The sequence below is a fragment of the Bacillus rossius genome, chromosome 5 (genome assembly GCF_032445375.1).
Source record: "Bacillus rossius redtenbacheri isolate Brsri chromosome 5, Brsri_v3, whole genome shotgun sequence".
Classification (NCBI taxonomy): domain Eukaryota; kingdom Metazoa; phylum Arthropoda; class Insecta; order Phasmatodea; family Bacillidae; genus Bacillus; species Bacillus rossius.
Window position 1 is genome coordinate 57,930,392 of NC_086333.1, and position 16,799 is coordinate 57,947,190.

Here is a 16,799-nt window from a genome sequence, read left to right on the forward strand (position 1 = left end):
AATCACAATGAACTTAATTTTCACTTTCACATCACCAAAGATTGGGTTTATGGCCCTATGGTTTACGATGGCACAAAAAATATTTATGTTTTTTACAATTTACAATGGCAAACAAAATTGCAGTGACCACACGCACACGCAAGAACATGTAATAAACTTCACACTATTCACTTTAAACTATCATGGTTCCGTTTAAACTTAATGAATCATCAATGCACAGTACTGATGGTTAGCTATTAAATGCAGCGCTAATGCAACGTGAATTTCAGGAAATTGTTTCAGATAAAGCAGAAAAAATGCATTAATACATGGGAAATGACAGTAAAAGTAAAAAGATACGTTAATCACAAGAACTCATAAATCATTGGTACGTAAAAATGAGGTTCTACTGTAGAGAGTGAAACTATCTAGACTTGCCGAACATGCCTGGAACAACAGTCATAAAATACTCTGGGACAATGCTACTCCACACGTACAGAAAGAACATTCAAATTAAAAGGAAACTAAAGGAATCAGCAGGGAGATATAGCACTATGAGATACCATACTAGTTTCACAAGTTCATGTCATTAATGTTTTGTACAGATTATTAGTGGAACCTTGTCTACGTTAAAGCAGTAATCGTTAATGTATTGCTACGAACGTGAGCAAGGCCGCAACACGTGCAGGTGCAGAGCTGGCTGGCGGCCCCACACGGCCACTGACGTCACATGGACGCCGCAACATGAAATGTGCCGCGCGCGGTAGATTACAAGGAGCGCCGTTTTCCCCCCTCCTTCCCTTCGCTCCCCGCGCGGCGCTGATATCTTGATATCTGACACCTGACAGCTGAGGAGTCCCGCACGCCACCTGGCAGCCGCCGACACGCGTTTCGAGAGATTTCTGCCGTCAGGTCGGTGTTGAATGACGCGACTGACCCCAGCCGCGCTCGCGAATTCTAGAAGGACGCCCGGGCCAATATATATGCAGAGGACGCCGGCCTCAGAGTCAGTCAGAGTTCAGTCGGGAGTTCTCCCGCAGCGAAATTTCCGGGGTGATAGTGCCGCAGGTGCGACAGAGTAGCGAAGTCCTTGGACGAAGGTTCCAGGGCAGGGAGTGAGTCAGTGAGTGGAGTCGGGTGTTCTTCCGTGGCAGAGTTTACGGGCGATAGAGCGGCAAAGTCCCTGGACGAAAGTTCCAGGGTGGAGAGTTCAGTTCCGGGCGATAGTGTCGCAGGCGCGGCGGAATTTCGAGCGAAGTTCGAGCGAGGCGTCGAGTGGAACCTTCGTGAAGGGTAGTGCGACGGCGGTGGCGGAGTGCAGCGACGGAGGTCCACGAGGGGTGCTGCGAGAGTTGCGCCAGAGTTGCGGCTCAGCGAGGTGTGTGGTGTATAAAAACTAGTGACTGGGGAAACAACATTTTTAAGTGTAATTAATTACAGTATAATCCCGCTGATGCGACCCCTCACGGTTTCCGGAAAAACCGACTTATAAACGGAATGGTCGCAATAGAGAATTTGGGCCAATTCCCCCCCCCCCCCCCCTTTTCCCACAAATATAAAGTGAATTTGCATCACGCGAGTTCTGCTATGCTATCCGGCTGGTTGTTATTTTCGTTCAAAACGTGGCGAAGGAACTTGTGTGGATCAGGTAGAAAACATTCGGCTATAAACGAAAGATATAATAACAATGCTATCCTGAAATGCTGTGACATGTTTTTGGAGTAAATAATCACAGCAACAGACCGACAGGATGCGCTCCCGCCCTTGCCGTCAGCGATGTTTATTTTGACAGCTCAAGCAATTATCTTTTCCACGTCCCTTCGCAAAGTAAAAAAAAAAAGAAAAAAAAAACACGGAATGCAGATGGAAAAGTAACTATGCAGTAAAATAAATATATTTCCGGCACTGCTAAATTTTTCTATTCAAATAATTCGAGGTATTTGTGATTTTTCAGCAGAAACTGCTGTGTGACTAATAAACAAATTGTATCATAATAACTTAAAATTATAAATTATTTATTAACGGCGAAGGACAGTCGTATAAGCCCATAAAAATATTTATTTTACCGAGAATGGACTATACAACCTGGTTTTTGTCGCACGCGGTGTGGGAGGGGAGGAGGATGCTGACAGTTTCTCATGCAGAAGGTTGTAATAAGGGAGGGAATGTGTTGAAATGTTAGTTGGAAAAGGGAGGGGGGGGGGGGGGTGTTTTTACATGGATTGTGGCTCTGGGAGGGATGAGCCTTGAATAATTAGCAGGGGATGGGAGAGTTAAGCGTCACGTCACGTAATGACGTCAAGCCGCCGCTACCGCCAGCCTGGCTGGACAAGTTTCTTACGCTCTCGCAGAAGCTACCACAGCGGCTTTTCCTGCGGGGCGGGTTAAGATAACATGACAGCTGAGACGGCTTTTCGTGCGATAGTGGACGCGCCGAGCTCGGCTAGACACTGCAGCGTGGACAGTCTAGAGGGGTGGTATCTATTTTTAGCCGTCTTTTGTATGCCTGCCTGCTTACAGTACAGCTCTCGCCAAGATAAACGTGAACACATGGCGCCCAACAAAGTGTAACAGACTTGTTTTTCAGCCGATTTTACTCAAATTTTCGACTTTCTCTGCTCAAATTTTTCACGGTTTCTCAAAAAATGGTCATATAAACGGAATGGACGCATCAGAGGGGGGTCGCATCGGCGGGATTCTACTGTATTAGACATTTTTAGAAGAATATTTGTTAGTGATGTAAATAGTGGCAATAAATAAAACTGTGTAGTGTAATAAAATCTTTAATTGGGCTATCCTTTACGAACCCGCGATCGCAACAGTATTAAGAAATTTACAACAACCATAACATAGAATCCATTAACAAGTATCAATTACGAAGCTAAATCGTTTAAATTAAATCAATATAAAATTGTAATAGGATAAAACCCATTCAAACCATGATGGCATCTTTTTATTCTTGTGTACCACTGAATGGACTCATTAGTAGAGTCCCGTAAAAATGGTTTTATTTTTCCTTAAATTTCGTTTTGAAAAAATCAAATTTCGGTTTTATTTCGCTGTTTTGGTTTTTCATGTTTACTTTAACTTTTGAGAATGGTTTTATGACCTACAAGTTTTGCTTGGCTAAATAATAGTGGCACGGCGTATACTCGTATACTGCACTCTAAAGTCAACACTATTGGCAAATAAAAATTGTAGGCTTGAAACAGCTCGGCACGGCCCGGTGCCGCCTAGCGCGCTGCCTCGGCACGGCCCGGTGTCGCCTAGCGCGCTGCCTCGGCACGGCCCGGTGTCGCCTAGCGCGCTGCCTCGGCACGGCATGTCTCAACTTAGTATTCTTTTAATATTTCTTGCTGCTGTTCTTTGTCCCGTTGACGCCGTATTCACTTGCTCTGCGGTCGTATTGCATTTGCTGAGAAGTGTAGTTACAGCAGTTAAAGGTCACTGATTTTGCTTATCAATCGGCGTAGTGCCATGTGTTCATGTTTACGAGTAGTAGAGGTGTAAAAGTAACGAAAAAAAGTGTACCCGTATGTATTCGTTACTATAACAATTAGTACTCGTTACTATCGTGTCGCTACGTTACTCGTTACTTCTGATACCGCATAACATGCAATGTTATGTTGCAGCAACGAATCGAGTCGTATTGCGTACGCGTACAGTATGACGTCACGTAAATAATAATAAATAGAATATAAACAATTAACAATATTTGATAATTAACAGTTTTTGTTAACCAAGAAACAATTAAATCTCATTAGAGCGGTTTTATTATATTATCTCTTTTAAGATAAAAACAACAAAAAACGTGAAAATACGCGATAATAAATAACAAAAACATACATATTTCTAATTTGTAAAAAATACTTTCTTATAAACAGTAAAAAACTTGGACGACAAATTTCCATATTATACTTAATAAACAAACATCGTTCTTTGTAACGTAAATTCATCGAATATGCGCGCGCATGCGTAAAACATACGAAAAATGCGAGTAACGAAATCCAGCCGTGTGTAACGTTTCGTTACTCGATACTAGATGGCGCACCCGTTACTCAGTCAGTACCGAATACATACGGTTTGCTACACCTACAGCTCTAACGAGTAGGTTGCCAAGCCAGTCAAACGTAGTTGAAAGCATGAGGTTGTTAACTGTTCAACATGAAAGGAAGAATTAAAATTTTATATTTCTCTACAAGATTAATGTGTAAATACAGCGGGTTGAAAATCATGGCAGCTATATTGTGTTGAAAACATCGCCGGTATTTTTTATTAACTTTGTGTTGATGCTCAGGTACATTTTTCTCTTTTTAATTAGTTTATGATTGCAATTACTGCTTTCGTTTCAAATTGTAATGATTACGTGACGGGAATACTGTAAATCATTATTTACTTTCATTACTACAAAGCGGCCATGTTGAAACTTAGAAAAATGGCTATGTGCCGTCAACGTCGTGTTTACTTGTTTTTCGCGATGTCTTGCATGGATGGTCTAATTCATTATTATCAGTTTTATTTCTCGATGCTGTGCGATTTCGGTGTTTTGTCGCGAATTAAGGTAAATTGCGGTGTTATTTCGCGATATCGCGATTCGCGAAATTTCCGTGTCTCTACTCATTAGTTCACTATATTATACAGCACAATTTGTGTTCTAGATTCCACCTTTGACACAATTTCTATGACTTTTTTTTATATTTATCTATGAAAACAAGCATTGTTATTTCTGTTATAGTTTCATTCCACGTGCTGGTTTAAATTAGGTACATGAAGTTTTTTTTATTTAAAACATTAATGTTAATATGTGTTTTCCTATGAAGTGAACATGGTGGCAATGAGGGGAAAATAATTATCAATAAAGGAAAAGTTGGAAACACTGCAAAAAGTGGACTCAAATCCAACAGCATCACATGTAAACATTGCTAAAAAAAAACTTGGTTTGCCAGCTGCAACACTGAACACAATTGTACTGAGAAATGACAAAACTGTAGGTGAAGCAGCAAACCCATCTTCACAGTGCAAAAACTAGAAGTTGGGAAAGTATGAAGACATTGAAAAAAACTTTAATAGAGTGGTTTAAGCAGGCCCAAAATATCCCACTAAATGGCACCCTTCTGAGAGAAAAAATTGAGCAGATAAAAGTTTTCTATAACATTCTGAAAACACTTAGTTATATGTTTTTTTCTTCGGCTTGCTGACAGTTGCCATTATTAAATTATTTTAATGACAAATTCTTGCAAAAAACACCCATGGCATAAGCAACTGCAAATGATTGCAACTGCAAACTTTTCTTAATCACGTCTTTCTCGCAAATACACACTCACAATGTTCAATACGTCCATCGTTCGATTACCAACCGCAAGGTTCCCAATGGAACTTGTGGTATATGGCATTGCCGTGCAACATTGTCAAGTTGTGATGCTTTGTCAGCACTCATTTTACAAAAAATTGTGTGCAGTTTATTTATACATTAGTTACATCCAAAACAAAAACCACATGAAAAAATTACTATTTCTGGAAGAAAAACACACATGATCAGTACAATAGGGCAAAATATTGTACACTACGAGAAAATCTTAAGAGTTGGCAGCTATGCAAATCAGAAGTTTGCATTTTAATTTTATATTTAAAAAAATGCACCAGTCATAAATAACTGCTCATAAAATCAAACCAAAAAGTAATGGCTCATCCACCAAATAAAACCAAAAATGTTACTGATTCCAAAAAAAAAAAAAATAAGCATAATACGCCTTCAACAAACAGTAATCAAAACCTAGATAGATAAAAAAATTGCACAAACTCAAGTCTTAACAGAAGCAGAAGAGATGTTTACTGCGTCACGTGCAGTACAGTGCTCACAAAGAGAAACACAGTGCAACATGCTTCAAACTAATTTTCTGCTGCTTTCCTTCAAATTTTCCACATTGCAACAACATTTTTAGTGCTCCACGAAAAAGGGTTGAAATAGGTGGTCGCAACAACTGGGTTTTACTGTATTGGCCGATTCACATGAATGCACATTACTCACCAAGTACAAGAAAAGGGCTGCAAACGTGTGGAAGAAGAACGACAGCACTGCAAAGCCGTAGGACCAAGACAAGTAGTTGTAGTTTGGATACATGAGCCAATCCCGACGCCAGCACTGCCCACCAAATATGGAGACTGCCAGGAACAGCAAGAAAGCTAAAACAGACATAAACTCTCTTAAGAAAATATTCAACACGTGTAGCCTGCAAAAATTAAACACTGTACCGCAATTGCTTCATTTCAACATACTCCCTGCAACTACATATTTCACAAAAAAGTTGACTTTTAATAGTGATGAGTGATACGGATAACAACCGATAGTGATTGAATTGTAGATATATTTTTGTAACATATACAAAGCCTATTAACACATTAATCACAATCAAGTCCCCAGAAATACAATATTGTTAACTAATCGGTCAGTATCTTAATAGAATACTATACTACAAGGATTTTTGGTGGATGACAAAAAAGTTTTTTACTGCATAAAATTTGTGCTTAGCACAATATACATTATTCCTTTGACAAATTAAACTCAACATTCAACTACAACCTTAAATTTCTAAGAAATTAAAGTCAAATATACCTACAATACTATAAACAAGTAAATATAAAAGATGGGTGACATCTGAATGGATGTAATTGTACTCTTTTCATCTGTATCATATTTTACAGATTGGTTAGAAACAATTTGTACATTGAAAATAGAAAATTAAAAATTTCAGAATATAACGATACTAAAACAATTACATCAGTCCATCATTACTTGTAATTATATGAACTTATTTAACAGTAAGTTATCATAGTTTTTTTAATGAATTTTATTATGGTTATAGAGATGGTGTATACATCAAAATTTTAAAGAAATTTATGAATAAAGTTTCAGATACTTAAAACTTAGATTAAAAAAATATTCTTAAATTTTAATGCATAGGTGTTAGAATACAAATTTTAATTAAAAATAGGGAAACATTTAACATTTGGTACTGAATTATTTTCTTATCACTTGTACGTTTTTAAACATAAAATTTTACACTTAATTTGCCTAATTTTAAAACTACTTGAATTCAGCAGTCTACATGACTATTTTTTGAGGTCCAATTTTTATGCTTAGTCTAAAAAGCTGTGCCAAGTCACGAACCAGCCACTGCGTTGCAAACGAAGGCTATCGCAGACAGCAACCACTCGTACATCAGCACAAACTCCAGCGGCCAGCGGATCAGCTCCAGAGCAATGATGCTCTGCGAAGCGAACGACAGCATGAGGGCCAGAGTGACGAATGCTTGCACCACCATCAACCAGCCTGCAACCACAACACGAGGCATCACGTCTTAAAAAAATACTTAAAATGCAATTCTGTGCATTCCAAAATGCATATCATTTCAAGTCTTATTTCCAGCCTAAGTATGGTAAATATACTGTTTCATGCATTAAACAATCATAATAAATTACTACGTAACGTACCACAAAAATATTTTCTGAATGCTATTTAATCTTTGCAAATCTTCAGCATTAATTGATCCATAGCTATAAGAAGTCCATTTAAACAGAAGCGAATATACTCATAATAGAATAAATTTTAAATAACAGTAAATAAATAAAATCTATTAGGCATAAGTTTAACAGATTAATCTTCAAGAAAAAGACAAAAATGTTGGTAAAACAAACCTGGCAGCAGCCATTCACGGATCACGTAGTACTCTTGACTGAAGATGTAGTGGCAGCCATCAAAAAGCTTGTCGAACTGGTAGTACGGGTAGCGGAACTGCTCGAAACAGTACTCCCACAAGCCCATGTGTTTGAAGTCGTTGAAAGTTTCTTGGTAGGACTGGATCCAATAGGGGCTGTGAAATGCAATTTGCATTAGGCTATATGCAGATGGTAGCTTTTATAGAATGCGACTTACAAATTTCTGCATACACTATGCAATTTTAGTAATGCTAGTAACTTTTCAAATTGAAACCTATAATCAATCTTTTCAAATATTTTGCACATGCAAAACAAATGACCTTCAGAAATGAAACTATAAAAACCAAAATATTTGCTCTGAAATGATTAAAACAAAAGAGTAGCTCAAAAGCAATTTCAAAAGAAAAAATCCAGAAAAAAACTTAAGATGGTATACGTCTCACCTTGCAAATGACATCACCAGCATAACACCAGCAAAGTACGTGATCATGCCACCGAAAACCAGCGCATCTACAACAAGTAATAAAAAAATTATCTCGTTTTATTATTTCCAACATTGCACTTCTGTTGCTGAAAAACAATATTCAAACAAGGATCGAGAATTTACTTCTGCAAGTGGACATTTTTCAGTACCAACTTTAAAATTTTATTTTTTAAAAAACTTGTATGTAGCCTATGTTCAAGTCCTCAAAAAAATTGTGAATGTGGAGTTAGAGGCTCTTAACAAAAAATAAAATATAAAAAAAAGAGAGGCAGTTTTGAGTATGCTATTATGTCGTGGTAAAGGCTCTGAACACCCAGGGAAATTGTGTTATAAAAATCATTAAAAATAAAGAAAATCTACAAAGAAAATTGCTTGAATAGAATGAAATAACTTAAGAATGAAAAAAGATTTGAATGTAAGGCATACTAATCACTCCAACGCTGCTGAAAGTAGGCAGATGTAGCTGCTGTAATCACTCCACTCAAGCTGCGAATCCAAAAGGCTGCAGGATTGTGATAATAATGTAATCATTGTTTGTTATTCCATATTAATTTTTTTTATTTCTATCTCTAATTCACCTATATTTCATAGATAGGTTTAATAACAGCGAATTTAAGAATTTTTACATTATATATGCTGGATTTTAATACATCCAAAGTTTTCCAGAATTCAGTCCGAATTAAAATAACACTTTTGAGAGCTTTTAATATTTAAATGACAGTTTTAACGTACATACTTCAAAAGTGGCTGGCCCGACCTAACCCCACCTGTATCTTCAATGAAATTGGGCAGGCAACTGCAATCAGCCATGCCTGCAAATGCCTAGCCTTTGTGAAAGAATCACTGAAAACTAGTGTAGTGTGCATAAAAAGAATTAATTTAAGAAAGAGCAACACAAGGAAAATAAATGCAAAAACTAACCTATTCAGTGAAATATTCAAACAATGGTGGGAATCAAAAAAATATTCACACAAAAATTCCACGAAAATCATAATGAAGAAAATTTTTATAAATTGCACATTCATAAAACCAAATTCAAAATTTTTCACCCCTTACTGACATCATAAATCAACAGCAACTACATTTTACTGAAAAATGAAGGGAAAACATTTTTGCATACTAAAAAATAATATTTTCAGAATTTTATTACTGTATGTACTTACACAAAAGTTGCAAATCTCCAGAATTATCACTGAGAGGTGTATGTAAATGAAAGCATTTAGAGAAAATGTCCAGATCGAAATGGTGGTTTTGTTTCCTAATTTTGTTTAATGGAGATCAAAAGGGACTAAAATTAATGTTTTCAGAATAATTTTTAGTATAAAACTCAAGTATATTCTTGAAATCACTATATTATGTAATTGTATTATACTAAACCTTTACTCAGGTCAAGTTCAAAACACGATACCGTGCTTTACAGATTTTTTTTGTTCTGTTGAAATAATTACGGGAAATTTATGTCATTAACTCATTACAGAAGCAGGCCAAAGAAAGCGAGACTATTGAAGCAACGTAAAGTTTGTTATATTTGTATCAGTGGAAAAGAGAATGAGTATGCTTGTTATTCCAGTTAGTATTGTTTGTAGAAGGTTAAGAATGGTGCCCGTATGACAAGTTGTAGTGAAATAAAAAAATTAGTAATTAAAACAGGAAAACATTGTTCAAGATGTTAAACATTGTTTGATAAAAGGGGTAATAAATATAAGTAGAGGTTAAAATAATATTTTTATTAAAAATTTTTTTGTTAAAAGTTTTTAATTTAATATGTGTGTCATGTGTGAATGATGCAAGTATGTAGTTGTAAAACTAAGTGTAAAGGTTGGTAGTTGAGAGACGATAGACATATGTTTCTGAGAAGTTCGAGAACCAGTTGTGTCACAATGCATGTAATTTGAGTGGTAATGAGTGTAATAGTCACGAAAGATATGAAACTTCATGTTTCATTAAGTTGAATTATTTAATGGTACGGTGTAGAGACATGTGTGGTTGTGATAATAGTAATGACGAGGGAAGAGTGACAGTTCGTGTTTTGCGATATTGAATGAATTTAACAAGGGAATCATTTTTTTGGCATAAATATAATAAATACAAGAGTAGGTAAAATTGATAGTAGATGATTATTGCCATGAAGCCAGGAAATGTAAGTGTTCATTATATGATTTTTAAAGGATTTAGTGACTAGTAGTAGGGTTTTATTTGCATTTCTTTTCCTGTGTTAGGTAAGAAGGGTATAGTAAGTTTTTTTATTTTTATTTATTCAATTTTTGTTTTGTAGATCCCATATGGAGGTAAGGACTCCGGGATATAAAACAAGTCAATTAGCCTATTACAAATATATACATATATACAAACATACTGTACAACCACAAAAACTAAATATAACAGAGTACTTTTACATTTCAAAAGTAAGAAAGAAAGAAAAAAAACATGGGTACATAAGAAATGGTATAAACTCAAGTCTAAAGCTCAGAGCGAAGAGTTAGTTTACAAAACTCAATATTTTTCTCGTTTTGTGATGGATTTAAATAGGATTTACCAGAGTTTAGTTTTCTTATCTGTTATTAGGTCAAAGAATTCTATCAGAGAGTAGGAAGGATGTTCTAACAGAACTTGTTTGATTAGCGACGTTATTAGTGCAAGAGATTAAGGTAAAAAAAAAATTAAATAATTACCTTAGTTGGCAAATAATATGAAATTCATTCTAAGCTATTCAATGCTGCATTGTAAACTATTGTATGCTGGATACATTGAGTTAAAAATATTTGTAATATTTTCTATAGGTACATGGAAAATGGGAAAATATTTAATCAATCATTTTTTTAATATTGAAGAATATAAATATTTTATGTACCTAATTTAAGTTCTTAAAATGTTCAAGAAGTTAGTAGAAGTTACCAAAATATTTCCAGGATAAATAGGTACTATGAAATCAACGTATGCATGTAGGCTGGGCCAAACGGGATTTTTTAAATTTTAATTAACTAAAATAATTTAGAAGTAGTTTGGCTTCTGGGTTGTAGCCACGTCCCTGGCGAATAATTCACCGACGTTTCAGTCGACATTGCAGTCGCCATCATCAGGGAGCAGTTACCTACTGAAGTTCGTACAAGTTATCCTGCCTTTATATACTCTCACATGAAGGGAAGGTGCTTCCTGATTGGCTGCAGCTGTGGGCCAATCAGAGCCTTCCTTTATTCTGGTTGGCTGGGCTGTTTGCCAATCAGGGGCGATCTGTCTGATGTTGGATGTGGAGCTATGTTCATCCGACATCAGACAGATGCTATTTCAATCTACTTGTGAGGTCTGTATAGTTCTAACTTTCTACTAGAGAATGACAAAAGTCTTATTTTCAATAAATTAAATACAAGTATCGCAAAATATAATTGACCGGGTGGGACTGTCTTCTATTTCATGACACCAAGAAGATATTGTATCGAAAATTCTCACTTTCATAAATTTAAATACCAGTATCGAAAAATAGAGTAGAGCGGGTGGAACTGTACTCTACTTCACGATAATGAAAAAATATTACAGATATACAGGATAATTATAAAGTCAGTGAAACATTTCATAAAATCGGTACAGCGAAATGGAAAGGAAAAACGTAACAAATTATATGCCGCGTGAAAGAACAACTCTCAAAGTTTTTTTGAATGTAGCACCAAAACGCTATTTTAAAAAACAACCGACAGGGGTGCTAGTTCATGTAGTTGCTGAAAATGGCTGCGAACCAGGCAGAGAAAGCCTTTTGTGTGCTTGAATACGCCCGTAGTGAATCGGTAGTGAGTGTCCTAAGAGCTTTCCGCGACAAGTTTAACAAAACACCACCAGTTTACAATAGCATAACGAAGTGGTACAAGAAATTCGAGGAAGACGGCTGATTGTGCGACGCAAAACGGTTGGGTCGGCCATGCATGTCACAACAGACAGTGGATTGTGTACGGGACATGATGTTGCGAAGTCCCAAGAAATCAACTTATCGGGCTAGTGCAGAATTGAACATCACACAGCCAACAGCGTGGAAAATTCTTCGTAAGCGATTAAGAGTGAAGCCATACAAATTACAGCTTCTGCAAGCCATCAGCCACGATGATAAATGCTCTGACTGCAGTTCTGCATTGCCATGCAGAACCGTCTTGAAGACGATGACTTTGCAAGCAAATTAATCTTCAGTGATGAAGCCACTTTTCATCTCTCAGGAAGAGTCAACCGACACAACACACGCATATGGGGAACAGAGAATCCACATGCAACTCTCGAACACGTCCAAGATTCGTCAAAAGTTAACGAGTTCTGTGCCATGTCAAACAAGACAGTTTATGGCCCCTTCTTCTTCGCTGAGAGAACTGTCGCTGGTATCACATACCTCAACATTCTGCAATTGTGGCTTATGCCACAACTTGAAGCTGATAGCAGGGACTTCATCTTCCAACAAGATGGTGCTCCACCTCATTACCACAATGTGGTATGAGATTATCTGAATGAGACGTTGCCACATCGCTGGATGGGCCGTGGGGCGGCCGCTGACCAAGTGCTACTCCCGTGGCCACCACGATCACCGGACTTGACACCTTGCGATTTTTTCTTGTGGGGATACATCAAGGATAGTGTTTATGTTCCACCTCTACCACAGAACCTTGACGAATTGAGACACTGAATCGTAGCAGCTGCTCTTACCATCACTCCTGATATTCTGGGTCGGGTATGGGCAGAATTGAACTATTGATTAGATGTGTGTCGTGTGACGCAAGGTGTACACATAGAACATTTATAACTAGTGAAAAAAAAACTTTGAGAGTTTTTCTTTCACGTGGTAAATAATTAGTTACATAATTCTTAGCCATTTCACTGTACCGATTTTTTGAAATGTTTCACGGACTTTATAATTATCCTGTATATATAAATACTATATATTAGGTACTATAGCTATGGTACCATGTTCTATACTAGAATAGATGGATATATAGTATATTTTACGGTATGTACCCGAGGCACTACAAAAAATCAACTGAACATTAATAAACAAATAAATTACATAAAAGTGGAATTGCAAAATATACTAAATATGGTGGAATTGTAGTATCGAAAATACGATATAGTTTTTAATATTTGTTCGGTATCGTGTTCTAAACTAGAATATGTAGGAATGTAGTACCTATATAGTATAACCATAAGTTAATTTCATTAATAAATATACTTTGTGCAAAACAAGCATGTGAAATTCCCCATCCAAAACCCACGTGTTCCCGCACTTCTTCCATACGAATGCAGTGGTAATGACATGACGCCATCATGTTGGTGACATCATCAATATTGTTATAGTATCGGGATCTAATGGGGCCTAAATAAAACATAATATAAATAATAATGCAAAATTAACTATACATTCCTGCCTTGTACACATGTTATTTAAGTGGGTGTGTTAATTCCTTGCTAGGAAACGAAACATCAGTATGTCAGCCTGCTTAGCTAAATAATTTCCAATATTTGATTGGGGCGTTTGATAAAATTCTAATTAAAGCTGTGGTCGAGAATTGCCAATACTGCTCCTTCCCTTAATTTTTTTTTATTTCCTAATTGCGTAGGCCACCAACTTCGCCTAATTTTAGCCATACTCTGCAGTGAAAACAATATATCGGTTATTGTAAGCAACTGTCAGATAAACTGACCTTCCTTTGATGGCAATGAAAAGTGAAACATTATCAACGTGATTAATTAGACAAAGGACACAATGGTCTTGACATTATTTCGGCATACCGTTACGCACTTACTTGATGCCTTTGGATAATCCTGATCTTTAACAGCCATATTTTTCGAAATTTTGGTCGGTCGATTATCAGGAATAAGCGCACTTAAAAACAAACAAACTTTAATGATGAATTAATAAAACACTGCCATGTTGTCTCAACATACAATTAATGCCACGCCTAAAGGGAAGAAAAAAGTAAACAATAACTATTTACGATGCTTAAGTGTTAATCATGCAATGATTTAAATGCAGATATATTATTTTTTTTATACAGCAACGTGAATTCATAATCTGTATTTATTATCATCTCATAAATGTAAAGTAACGTATCTAGCTTATTGAGAATGATATTCAGAAATGTCTACAAAGTTGGTTAACATGTCGCGCAATATTTAAAATAGTTGCTGTCCGTCGTCTTATCTGGAGTGATGAATCTTTTTATGTGGATGAAACAGAAAAAAGTAAATCAGACGTAAGTTATCTACTTGGTTTTAATGTTTTATAAGTATTGAACAGTACACATTTTTATGGCATGTATTGCAGTAGTGCCGATTTCCGCAACATAAGACATGCACCTCAAGAGGTTACGTCATATTTCAGGCCATTATTTTATATTTATGTTGAACAATGTTAAACTGAAAGTTTTTTGACTAACTGAACTTACACAAAACTATATATAATATTTTTCCTAAATAACTGTTGAAGGTACATTTTAGAGTTTTTTTTAATGTCAAATAGGAAAAATTTAATGGTTTACAATATTTTATTTAAAGCCAATGCTACTGGTTAGGTTACTTTAATATGTAGTTTTAATTTTTTTTAAAGTATTTAATTAATTTTACTAAGCCTTTGAAAATTCTTGAAATTGTGATTCTCACAGCTAGATTAAATATAACCAAAATATATCTAAATGTTTCTGAAAGAAATTCAAACTAGCCAGTTTTATTTCTTTCAACTCAAATAGTTAGTTTCAGTTTTTTAATCCTTTAATTACACTAATTTGTTGCACAAAAATATTAAAATTTATCTTTGACATTAAATTTTGCAAAATGTATATAATTTTATGAAAGCTAAGCTACTAAAAAAAAAATCTGCAAGCTTAAAAGTGTTTAACGTAGGTACATACAATATAATGACCTGAATTGTGTTGTAGGCCATACCTCTAAAGGTAAATAATGGTAGGCCCCCAGACTTGCACCTTGGGCGTTGAACTTTCTCTATCTCAATGAAAGTTACTGTGTGACATACTGTTGTAATTTCCGGTAACTGCTTGAAGATTATAATTTTGCATTCAGTTTTTAATATGGTCAAAAATACGGGGCTATATCGATAAGTAACGCACGTAGTCAAAATAAAAAGAGCAATTAATGCTAAAATGAAATAAAATTGCCATTTTACCTGTGACTGTCGTACGCTATCAGTACATGGAATCATGAGAGCTTGCATTGCATCCAGTTAATATTCTTAGTAAATAATTTCATTTTTACTAATTATTTTCCTTCTTAATAATTGACATTGCATTATATATTGATACACCCTCGTAAATGTTTAAAACAATAAAAATGTAATTCATCATGTTTTGCTATTCCGATTTGCTCGATAATTTATTTTTTAATTTGATAGTCTATACCTGTAGGAAGGTACCTATCTATCAGCTCTATCGGTACCAACGAGCAAAGTGTCAGAAAAAAAATAATATTTGTGATATACTCCATGAAAACAACACTTTGGAGGACTTCAGGGCTCCTGGGAAAAGCTGTACGATGGTTCACTCTAAATTGAATTTTTATTGATAGTAAACACATGTATGTAGGTCACCATGTAACTGCTCGAACGTTATGAATGCTCATTCTCTTGTAAAAATATTAAAACTTGGTTGGAAATTGCTGTATTTCCTTGGAATGACACGCTGTTTTTTTCCCAAGCTCACTGTCCCGGGCGGCCGGATAGAGCCGGTGGATAGAGCTAAGTTCTGCTCAGTTTTAAATCACCTCCGAAAAAAATTCATTTTTCTGCCACTGATGAAATATCATTAGTCATATTGTCACGTATAAACCATCTTTGTTTACCTGAATGCACGATGTTGTCAGCAGTCACTGTTATTAAGCCATGGCATTTATATTTTTTTTTATTTATTTAAATGTGTACCATGCCTACCAACAGTCTTAGAGGTGGGTAAAACAAATAATATACACACACACATAAAAATACTTTAATTTGGACCTGATCAGTGATAAATAAAGAGAAAGGATAGACTCAAGATTAGTAGCATGATAAGTGATTAAGTTGATCAAAGCTAGAGTTACTTTAGAACTGGTGATTAAATAGTTTACAAGCAAATGAAAATATAATTTATACTCAAGAATAATGTCCAGATCTTTTAGAGAAAGTGTTTTCAGAATAAGAGTATTTTTCAGTTTGTAATCAAATGTTATTGTAAAATATTTTCAAGTGAAATAAATTATTTTTGTTTTATATTTGTTTAAAGATACTTTATTGCATCTACACATATGTGATTAATTGCTTTAATGTCATTCTGAAATAAAATACAATCATACAATCATAGGGAGATTTTGTATTTCTACCAATTTTGAGATCATCTGCAAAAGGAACCCCTGTGGAGTGGATGGAAACACGTGAGATGTCATCAATAAATATATTAAAAAGTAAGGATGACAGGTACCACCTTAAGGTACACTGGAACTAGCTTTAAAAAGTGAATAATTGCAGTTGTTAATTGAAACAAAAAAAAAAAATTTATTATTTTGGTAACTAGAGAACCAGTTTATCACATTGTCACTTAGATCAAATTTAGTTAGTTTGTCAAGCAGTGTAACATGGTGAACGGTATTAAAAGCTTTTGCTATATCA

The 16,799-nt window shown here is 35.6% G+C and overlaps 2 protein-coding genes across 2 annotated transcripts in view; one reads left to right on the forward strand and one right to left on the reverse strand.

The window, feature by feature from the left end:
* LOC134531834 (uncharacterized) overlaps window positions 1–14,132 on the reverse strand; it is a 28,469-nt gene extending 14,337 nt beyond the window's left edge. The window contains exons 1-5 of the mRNA XM_063367807.1: window positions 13,951–14,132; window positions 8,139–8,205; window positions 7,675–7,850; window positions 7,148–7,309; window positions 6,008–6,162 (exon numbers count right to left, since the gene is read on the reverse strand). Coding sequence (XP_063223877.1) covers window positions 6,008–6,162; window positions 7,148–7,309; window positions 7,675–7,850; window positions 8,139–8,205; window positions 13,951–13,987 — 597 coding nt within the window. The 5' untranslated portion in view covers window positions 13,988–14,132. The remainder of the gene's footprint in view (window positions 1–6,007; window positions 6,163–7,147; window positions 7,310–7,674; window positions 7,851–8,138; window positions 8,206–13,950) is intronic.
* The window catches only part of LOC134532271 (uncharacterized), a 476,249-nt gene that overhangs the window by 398,032 nt on the left and 61,418 nt on the right, over window positions 1–16,799 (forward strand). The gene's annotated exons all lie outside the window — the stretch shown is intronic.